The 10,329-nt window shown below is 34.6% G+C and overlaps 1 protein-coding gene across 1 annotated transcript; it reads left to right on the top strand.

The window, feature by feature from the left end:
* The first annotated feature begins 6,223 nt into the window (after positions 1-6,223).
* On the top strand, positions 6,224-7,297 carry LOC111900142 (uncharacterized protein At2g29880-like). The gene is made up of 3 exons (XM_023896013.2): positions 6,224-6,571; positions 6,663-6,786; positions 6,846-7,297. Exons 1-3 carry the CDS (start codon positions 6,224-6,226, stop codon positions 7,295-7,297), a joined length of 924 nt encoding a protein of 307 aa, XP_023751781.1.
* The last annotated feature ends 3,032 nt before the right edge of the window (positions 7,298-10,329 follow it).

Below are 10,329 nucleotides of genomic sequence, written 5' to 3' on the forward strand. Positions count from 1 at the left end.
ACTCACCGAGTTCGTCCTTGAACTCGTCGAGTTCATCTTCATCCGTATGAAGGTATTTAGTCTATGACTCGCCGAGTCAGTCTTCATGTAGTTGGGACATTGCCTACTCGTCGAGTTAGCTCATCCACTCGCTGAGTTCTATGATTTCCAGGTCCCTAAAGAGGCTAGACAACTAAGTGATGTTCAATCTTATCATATGGTCCTTTAACAGAAAGGATGTAGTGGAAAATACGTCCTGACTCGTCTAGTCCTATGAACGACTCGCCGAGTCCCTCTTTATCCCAAACTAAATATTCGGTTTTACTTGGTCTAAATGCATCCAAACCATATATCTAACCTCATAGGTCTATATTATACGTAAAGCTACGAACTTGATGTCCATAAAGTTGGCACCTTTATGCCATGGGAATACTCAATGGTTCCAGATATGAAGTACAACTGCAAATATCCACACAAATCCGAGCGTAGCTTCACTAAAGCGTAGAAAATGTAGAAAATAGCCCCAAATCAAAATCTAAGTAATGAATAGCCAATGGATCAGCTTTATACCTCAAATAAGCAGGAAATGTGCCAAGACTTCTGGATCTACTTTCTCTCTCTTGATCTCGCAAGCTTCATTCTCCTTTTCTAACTTTAAATATGCACAAAAGGCACCAAAAAGCTCAAGAACACTCAAATAAGGCTTAGGGTTTCAAGTTAGGGTTTTTTGAGGGTTGGGAGGGACGATGGGGGCTGGTTGAGGCAGAATAAGTCGTTTAAATGGGGTGCAAACCCTAAATAGGGTTTCATCCATACAGCTTCTACTCGTCGAGTCAGTCTCCCGACTCGTCGAGTAGATCATTAAACTTCCTGGTCAACAATCGAGTCTACTCGACGAGTTGGGTCTCCAACTTGCCGAGTCCCAGAGCCAAACATGAACTTACTTGAATTTAAATACGTACTAGGAACCGAGTGTTACATTAACACACTATTTAAATTAATTTAATATTAATTTAAATACGACGACGAATAGAATTATTTTTGAGGGTAACGTTATTAGCGCGTACAGCTACCTGGGGATCGTCTCTACAACTCATTAATTCCAGTTAACGCACATTTGAGGAGAGTTCATACCCCTACATTTTCAATGTTTTAGTATTTGTAAGGAGAATACAAGTAAAACACAAGGACTTTGGTGTTTATACAAACATTTTCAAATAGTTTTAAAACCTTTGCAATTGTCCAAAACGAGTATTCGCTACATTTACTAAAATATTTCGTATAGTTTTAACCCTTCTGTATTATGTTGAGCATAAGGGTATTTGTCTTTGTTGAGTATTTGAGATATTGAAACTGATATGACATGTTTGGTTATTTAGGGAAGCCTTTTTAGGGTTAATCATTTTATGATTCACTATAGTGCCTTTACAGTAGAAGTTCTTAATCGAGCTCTTCTAAGGCATTGATTTTATATTAGGCATAAATCTTATATTTATGGTAGATATTTATTGTTCCCTATAAATAATCATTAGGTTTACTTTTGGTGTAAGCTTTTTTGCCAGACTAAGGTTTTTTTCTCTGTACGTTCATCTCATAATCAATACATGAAAAACCTTTATCAGATTTCTTGCATATTGTGGTGATTGATTCTTGATTGTTCTTGATATTCCATATTCGTCATATTGGATTTATTCCCAACAAGTGGTATCAAAGCGGGTTCTTGTAGATCTTAGCGATTTTTGCAAGAATCGATCTTGTTTATGGTGAAATTTTATCTTCAATCTCACCTTGTTCTTCAAGTTTTGTAAGTTTTCTGAAAAGGAAAAGTCTAATATCTCGTTTTTGTTAAAAAATCTTGTTCAGATCTGTTATCTTCTACTCATTATTTCATTTGATTTGTTCTTGAATCGTGTTCTAGAAGAGAATTAGAAGAGAATTTCGTGTTTATTTGAATTTTCGTGTTTAGATTTGTTTTCTCTCTCTAGAAACCATCTCAGATTTGTTTTCTTTCACTAAAAACCCTTTCGAATCCGTTTTTCTCTCTCTAAGATTCTTATCAGATCTACTTTCTCTCTCTTCAAGTTTTAATGGATCTTTTATTCTGTAACTCCATTTTAGAACTTGGATTAAAGGTCACTAAACCAATCTATAGTGTAAACAAATCGACTTTGTTTCATGTTCTTGGTGATTTTACGTTGAGGAATGTTATTGAGTTATATAATTCTTTTGTTGATAAGAAAATAAATGAATACTCACGGGTTAATGAACGTGAATTGCAAAAGAATGAGAGAATAGTAGAACAATTTCGTATTATCTATGAACATTTAGATCGAGAAAATAAACAGATGGTGAAGATGAAAAGGGCTGAAAAAGAAAAAGAAGAAGTTCATGTTGTTCTTCAAGTTTCTGAAGAAAAAGTGACTCCAAATGTTCTTGTTAAGGTGGGGAGTCAAGTGTTTCAGCTTTTTCAGAAGCTTCACAATCCGAATCTAGTTGTTCTGAAGATGAATCTTAAAGAAAATCTTTAGAAATCGTCAAAGTAAAGAAATTATGTTCTATTGGAACTCAAACAAATGATTCCTTATGTTTAGAAGATGTTTTAGAAGGAATGACTCCTTACAAAAAGGCAATAATTCAAGATGTTCAGATTTATCAAACTCCTAAGGATTGTGTTCATAGGTCTTCTAATGTTCAGATTTAGAATAGTGAAAATGTTGTCCAGATCCAAAATTCGATTCTGAAGCATAGAAACAAGAAAAGAAATAAGAGGAAGAAGAACAAAAGTAAAATGAAGAAGGTTTGGATGCCCAAGGTACAAGTAACCAATGCTTGTGAAAAAGTTGAGAAAGTTAAAGTCAAGCATGTTCAAAGAAATCTTAATTCTCATTTTTTTTCAAATAAAAATGTTAGAAGTTGGAAGGAAAGGAAAAGAGAATTTCGTTGGTTCAATGAAATTTATGGAAATTTTTGTTTTTCAACTAAAAGGCGGATATTATTTTTAGAAGCTGATAGATTCTCTTCAAATAAGTGGGTGTGCAAGAAACCAACTTTATAGTTGAGTCTTAAATGGGTATTAAAAGTCTCATAAAAAGTTTTGACCTTTATAAAAAAAAAGGGACAAAAGCTGGTGAAAAATTAGTCAAAAAGGAGAAATTTTATTGAAGAAATCAATTTTCATTGACTTTTAATTGTTGGAAATGACAAAAGGTGAAAAGGCTGAAAAGATGGGGTGAAAAAGGACATTTTCTGCAAAAAGAAGGCTGCTATCTGACATATTTCAGCAAAAGTGGTACAAGCTGTCTGTTTGCTGTATTCAGAAGGGTCAGATTCGTATCTATTGACAAATGGGGGTTGAATTCGCATTTAAAGGCAAATATGTGTCACTTTGGGAACTATGGGTAGAAACTGCAACTTCATTAAAGTACAAAGGGTTCATAATGGAACTTTGGTCAAGTTACATCCAATTGGTTCTTGTAAATCGTGGTCCACGAATCACAATCACATTCGTAGTTTAACACTTTGTTCCCGAGTTCCACTTAAGGAGAGAAACGGAGAGAAATCGAGGGAAGGTGAGGGAAATCGAAGGAAACTCGTGTTCCCGAGTTTAATTGATCGAAGGAAAGTGAAGGAAAGGGACGGATTTTGGAGATTGATTTTCCTTCCAAATTTTCCTCCTAAATTGGGCGGAAACGGGAAGAAAATTGGAAGCGCATCCTGCCTTATCTTCTTATGGACCATTATACCCTCAACCCTATTTATAAAATATCACATAGCCGCACGTCCCATACACAATCGTCTTGCTCAAGTTCGCCCCATACTCTGATCAGGTACGTTTCTTCTTCATCCTCCCTGTACAGTCTTTTTCTTCTTCATCTTCTACTTGCATGACCTTCCCATTGTGCAAATGATGCAAACATGCTGATCAGTTAATGTTATTTTAATACAAATAAGTTGGATTCAGTATTATGCTTTAATGTATGTTAATGCTATGTTTAATACATCTTCTGCACAATGATAATCAGTTTCATATCATCACATGTATGCGTTATGACCCAATTACCTAAATAAAAAACAAAACTGTTGTATTAAAAAGAATGCCAGATCCTATTTCACGATTGTGTTAGTAATCATATATAGATTTGTACACAAGTACATGTCAAATTTTAATTATGAAACTCCAAAATAAAAGAAAATATCTAAAGAAAAACTATGCTGCTATAATGGAGACATAAAATCTAAATATCAGCATCATATAAAGCTGAAATGGACCACATATATAGTTTATAAGCTAGCAGGACACGACCGATACTTAAAATTGAAGAACGTGAAAATCATTGAAATTAATAAATTTTCAAAGTTGGAGTGAATTGGATTATGCAATTATATTTATATGAACAATATGCATAATATTTTTAGGATTTGATGTTGATGAAATTGAAAGTCACTGGTTACGAGTTAATGTACCATTTAATGCATGTGAATGTTTGTGTTTGGACGTTTTTTTGCATTAATTGATTTATAGTCTTTTTCATTGATGTTATGTTTAATACTCATCCTTTGTTTATGTGTAAACACCATTATATGTTTACAGCGAGTTCCTAGAGACTCTCTAATTTTTGCAATTTTTTTACTTTTTTTTCTTGCAATTCTTGCAATTAACCAATTACTATTCACTGTAGAGTATAATAACTTTGGCCCAATGTTGATTGCCTCACAATTAATGAGATTTTTCTTCTTTTTCTTGATTAAATGAATCTTTAGTATTAGGAAAGTGCCATGACCAGTCAAGACGATGATGGGGAAAAAAGACGAAGGATAATGGTTACTGTGATGTTCATGGCCATTATAATACAACGTAGACTTTCGAAAAAAAATAACCATAATTTACTTAGTAAGGAAGAACTATTAAAGCGTCAACTTGAACGAGAAAGACTATTACACAAACTTATTAAAGGTGGGAAATGTCGTGAGCTCATTTGTGTGAGTGAACAAGCTTTTAGAAAGTTGTGTACTATCTTACAACGGGATGGTGGACTGCGACCTACGCAACGCATGTCTGTTGAAGAACATGTTGCAAGGTTTCTACACATCGTAGGTAACGATATGAGAAATACAATGGTCTCCTTCATTTATGGGCGTGCTAAATCTACAACAAGTAGGTGCTTCCATAGAGTTCTTCGCGCGGTTGTAGCACTAGAAAGTTACTACATTCAACAACCTAAAGGTGATGTGGTCCCGAAAGAAATTCAAGAGAAAAAGAGATTTTATCCCTACTTCAAGAATTGTGTAGGGGCAATTGACGAGACACATGTTCGTGTAAAAGTACCCAATAGAGATGCTCCTAGATATCGTGGTCGCAAGGGTTACCCTACCATAAATGTCTTAGCCGCATGTTCATTTGATTTGAAGTTTACGTACGTTTTAACTGGGTGGGAGGGCACTGCCTCAGACTCAAGGATAGTGAAAGATGCACTTAAAAGAGACGATAAGCTACTAATTCCTAGGGGTAATTTTTGTTAACTAATTTAATTTTGTGTGTAGTCTTTTATTAGAAAACTAATTACGTGTTATTTATAGGCCGATATTGTTTGGTAGACGCTGGTTTGCCTCATATCATTGAACTAATGACACCATATAGAGGTGTCAGGTATCATTCGAAAGAGTATTCTGATCACCCCCAGTTAATGCAAAAGAGTTGTTCAATCTTAGACATGCTTCTTTACGTAACGCAATAGAACGGTCGTTTGGTGTTTTAAAAAGAAGGTTCCCAATCGTTAGAAGTTCACAAGAACCTTTTTACTCTTGCGACACACAATCGGCCATTTTTGTGGCATGTTGTATCTTACACAATTTTTTACTAGACGAGGATCGTGATAAAAAACTTGAACATGAAGTCTTACAAGAGGTGTTGGATGAACAACCACAACAAGTGAGACATGATGTTAATAACGGACGTGTGCGTAGTGATGGGGCTGAGGAATTGAGGAACGCTATTACAACTCAAATGTGGAATGATTACTTGTTGAAACGAAACAATGAAATAGATATGTCTAATTAGTTTTATAGTAGATCAACGATTTATCAGTTTTATTTCATTCTGTTAATTTAGTTTAATTTTGTAGTGACATTTGCAATTTTTTTGATGGTGTTATTTAAATTATGAGCCCTTTCTTTTTTATAAATATTTGTACAATTTTTAATAATGTATTTCTGGTTATGTTATCTTTGTATGTACATAGCAATCATGAACAAAAGGGCAGCGGATGGAAGTGTTGTGAAAAAAGAAAATTTGACATGGACAGATAATATGGATAATGCTCTAGTTGAAGCTCTTGTAAAGGAAGATGATATAGGTAATTGGGTGAATGGTACATTCACTTCTCAAGCATATGCGAACATGATTGCAGGGTTGAGTAAAGAGTTTAACAAGTCTATTACAAAAGATCAACTTAAAAACAGAATGAAAACTTTAAAAGGTAATTTTAGTAAATGGTATGATATGTATCGGGGTACTTCGTTGAGTGGGTTCTCATGGAATTCTCAAACAAAACACATTGAAGCAGAGGATGAAGTATGGGAGCAATTAATTAAAGTATGTGTTGGTTTTACGTTTGATTCATTGTTTTATATAACTTTTTTACCATTAACTTTACTAATTAATTTTTTAGTTTTTTTATAAACAGGCGAACCCTAAAGCAGCTGCATTCAGGACCAAAAAGATTTCAAATTACAATCAGTTGGAGATGTTATTTTCAGATGATAGAGCATCGGGATCAAAAGCGGAAACAGCAAAAGAAAAAACGCCCGGTTAAGCAAATCCAAAGAAATTAAAATAGAAAAAATTGCTGATGTGGAAAAACTAATAGCAAATAAGGAGGTAAGTTTGGAAAACGTACACAAAGATGATGATGAGGACATTGAAATAGTGTCAGTAACAGATGTTTCACCTGATGGGAGTTCAAAAGCAAAGAAGCTGAAGAGTAAAAAAAGAAAACTAGAAAGCAAACTTCAAGATGAAGACGAAGTAGTAGCTGAAACTGAACCTGAACCTCAACCTCAACCAGAATCTTTTGAACACAATATTGTGCAAACATTTAAAGAAATCGTTGATGTTATGAGGGAAGGGAACAAATCTCGTGACTATACAGGTGAGGAAATCGAGAAAGAGTTAGAGTTGATGGGTATGGATGACGATGAATTTGCGGATGCTTTCATATATTTATCGCGTAATCAAGCCGATGCTAGGACAATTTTTAGTTTTTCAATGAGGATGAGGAAAATCTTTTTAAGAAAGATGATGAGTGAAGCTAAAAATTGAATGATATCTTTAGGTTTTATGGGATTTGTTTTTTGTTTTTTTTACAGTAGGTTGCATTGGACTTCATTTGTAAGAGGGGGAATTTTGATTATCTGGGTTTCCATTGTTGAATTGAGTTTATTTCATTAGTTGATAGTTTGATTAAATGTTTTTGATTGATTTTGATTTCAATTGTAGTTTATTCATATTGTTTACATGTTATTAACATAATGTGTAAATAGGGGTATAATTGTAATCTTTTAATTTTCTTCTCTTTTCCCTCCTAACTCGGGAACACATAAACTAAAAATTTTACTTTCATTTCCTTCAAACTCGGGAACACGGATTAAATAAAATTTTCCTTCCCCTCCCTTTCCTTCCGTTAATATTTCCCTCCCTTTCCTTTAATGAATTTACAAAAAAAACTCGGGAACAAGGTGTAATATTCAAGAACAACTAAAGACGAACTCAAAATCACGGAACAAACCTATCAACCAAAAGCGAAAGTCACAAGAAACCAGATGCGAGAGTCCAAACTACGAACGTTCGCAGGCATTCGCACAACAACATTTTCGCAGGTATAGGTTCGCATTTAAGGACTCGCAATCGGGTCAACGGAGGTTCGCATTTAGAAGTCAAAATCAGATTTGCATGTATATCACCAATTGGATTTTGACGATCGTCTACGAATCGCTGCGAACGTTCGCAGGCATTCGTAGTCCTTGAAATCGATCGACTTTCGTGTTCATGGCACATTGATTCGCGGTTCCAAATCAATATTTCAGTGTTTCGCTTCTTCAGGCTCACGTTCCCATCACAGTTACATCCTCCATTCGCAACGAACCTGAGACTCGCATTTGGTTCACGATCGATTGATTCAACCTCTCGCAGTCACTGTTATGCAAATGAAATAAGGATGATTTATGCGTTTGTTCATGGTGGTCAACGTGAAAGTCAAAATTGAAACTGTGATGCAGCGAACCTGTGTTCGGATTTATTTTCCTGGGGATTCGCTTTGGGCGTATAATCGATCGGAGTCTGGAACCTTTGGATTCACTGATTCGCAGCGAACCTGAGATTCGCTTTTGGTCCATTGTTTCGGACGTCTCTATGTTGAAATCGATTTGGTAGTTCTGTAATCGGAATTTACAAACAGAATCGGATTCGCTTTGTAACTCTTTTGTCGGCACTCTTCTGTATCGAAATCAAATTCAACATTCTCAAAATCAAAAGCGAATCGGGATTGAACATATTGCTTGGAATCGAAATGGTAGTGTTCATAATTGCTTGGACCGATTAAAGTCAAAATTTGGGAACCAAGTTCGTGATCACATTATTCATTTGCGTGGATTTGCGCACAACTCAATTAGAATCTGTAGGTTTCGACATGGATCATAAAAATCGAATTCGGAGTTGCACAACACAGTCAAGATGGAAACTGGAATTACTAGACATCAATTTTGTCATTTTCAGAAACAGGATCGGAGGATTGTAAATGGATATTTAATTTTGACTTTCAAAGTCATAAGATGCGTCGCTGTTCGTCTAAAAGAAGAAGATGACACATTTTACATTCTTGGTCCCTACAACTTCAGCGTTTTAACAATTCCAGTCATCAAATGTTTACAGATTTTTCAGTTTCTACCCCTCCTAGGAAGATGCCACTTATTTCAGCACTACATTGAACAAAATGGGTTATATTTTCAATATTTGCCCCCCTGACTTTCAGCACTTCACAAAATTTACCCAAGATTCTTAATTCTTTCAATATTTTTGGAATTTTACCACTTTTACCATTTCTTGCCAAAACATTTTCACTTCCTATTCTTTTCTTTGGTCTAATTCATTTTTAACCCTTCTAAATAATTGCTTCTTATCCTATTATTTTGTCTAAATTTAAAAATCGAAAAATACAAAATTAATTTTTGTTATTTTTCCGGTTTTAATTTTTGAAGATTGAGTTTATTCCAAAGAGATTTATTTCATCTTATTTGACGGGTTTTGAAGATTGCTGGTGATTCTTCTTAACTTTCTGGATTCTTTCGATGGTATTTGTTGAAGATTCAAGGGGGAGTGATCATTATTCAAGGGGGAGTTCATATTTGAAAGATTATTATTATTATTTGTCTCGCTTTGAAGACCCCATGTACTGATGAGTCTCACAATTTAGGGGGAGAAATGCCAAGAAGATCGGAAATCGTGATCTTCATCAGTTTCAACATCTAGGGGGAGATTGTTGAGTATTTGAGATATTGAAACTGATATGGCATGTTTGGTTATTTAGGGAAGCCTTTTTAGGGTTAATCATTTTATGATTCCCTACAATGCCTTTACAGTAGAAGTTCTTAATCGAGCTCTTCTAAGGCATTGATTTTATATTAGGCATAGATTTTATATTTATGGTATATATTTATTGTTCCCTATAAATAATCATTAGGTTTACTTTTGGTGTAAGCTTTTTGACCAGATTAAGGTTTTTTTTCTCTGTACGTTCATCTCATAATCAATACAAGAAAAACCTTTATCAGATTTCTTGCATATTGTGGTGATTGATTCTTGATATTCCATATTTGCCATCTCGGATTTATTACCAACAGTCTTCATACAATTAAAATTTAAAATACTTTTCATTTCATTACGGATCACTACCATCAAACTCTAATTGATATAGTTTGGGGGTCACTACACTATTTTGTTAAGTACGATACATAGAACAAAACATTATACGCAAACTATAATATGTATAGTTTGGGGAACACTACTCTAATACATCGCTACAAGGATACACTACAAAATAATTATTTTCATTTCGTGTACATTATTTCAAGAGTATAAACATATATTCAAATACAAAATAACACTGCAATGCTACCACACTACACGTAAACTAGTTAATACAGAGTTGTGAGGCACTACTTCACTAGTATCCTTTAGGGTACGAAACTAAATCCTATATAGTATAAGAAGAGTCTCCTGGAAGGAGAGCGTGAAATTTCAGTATAGATCTATATAGGACTGACAATTGCACACCTGAACTGCTAGCTACAGTTAGG

The sequence above is a fragment of the Lactuca sativa genome, chromosome 8 (assembly GCF_002870075.4).
Source record: "Lactuca sativa cultivar Salinas chromosome 8, Lsat_Salinas_v11, whole genome shotgun sequence".
Classification (NCBI taxonomy): Eukaryota; Viridiplantae; Streptophyta; class Magnoliopsida; order Asterales; family Asteraceae; genus Lactuca; species Lactuca sativa.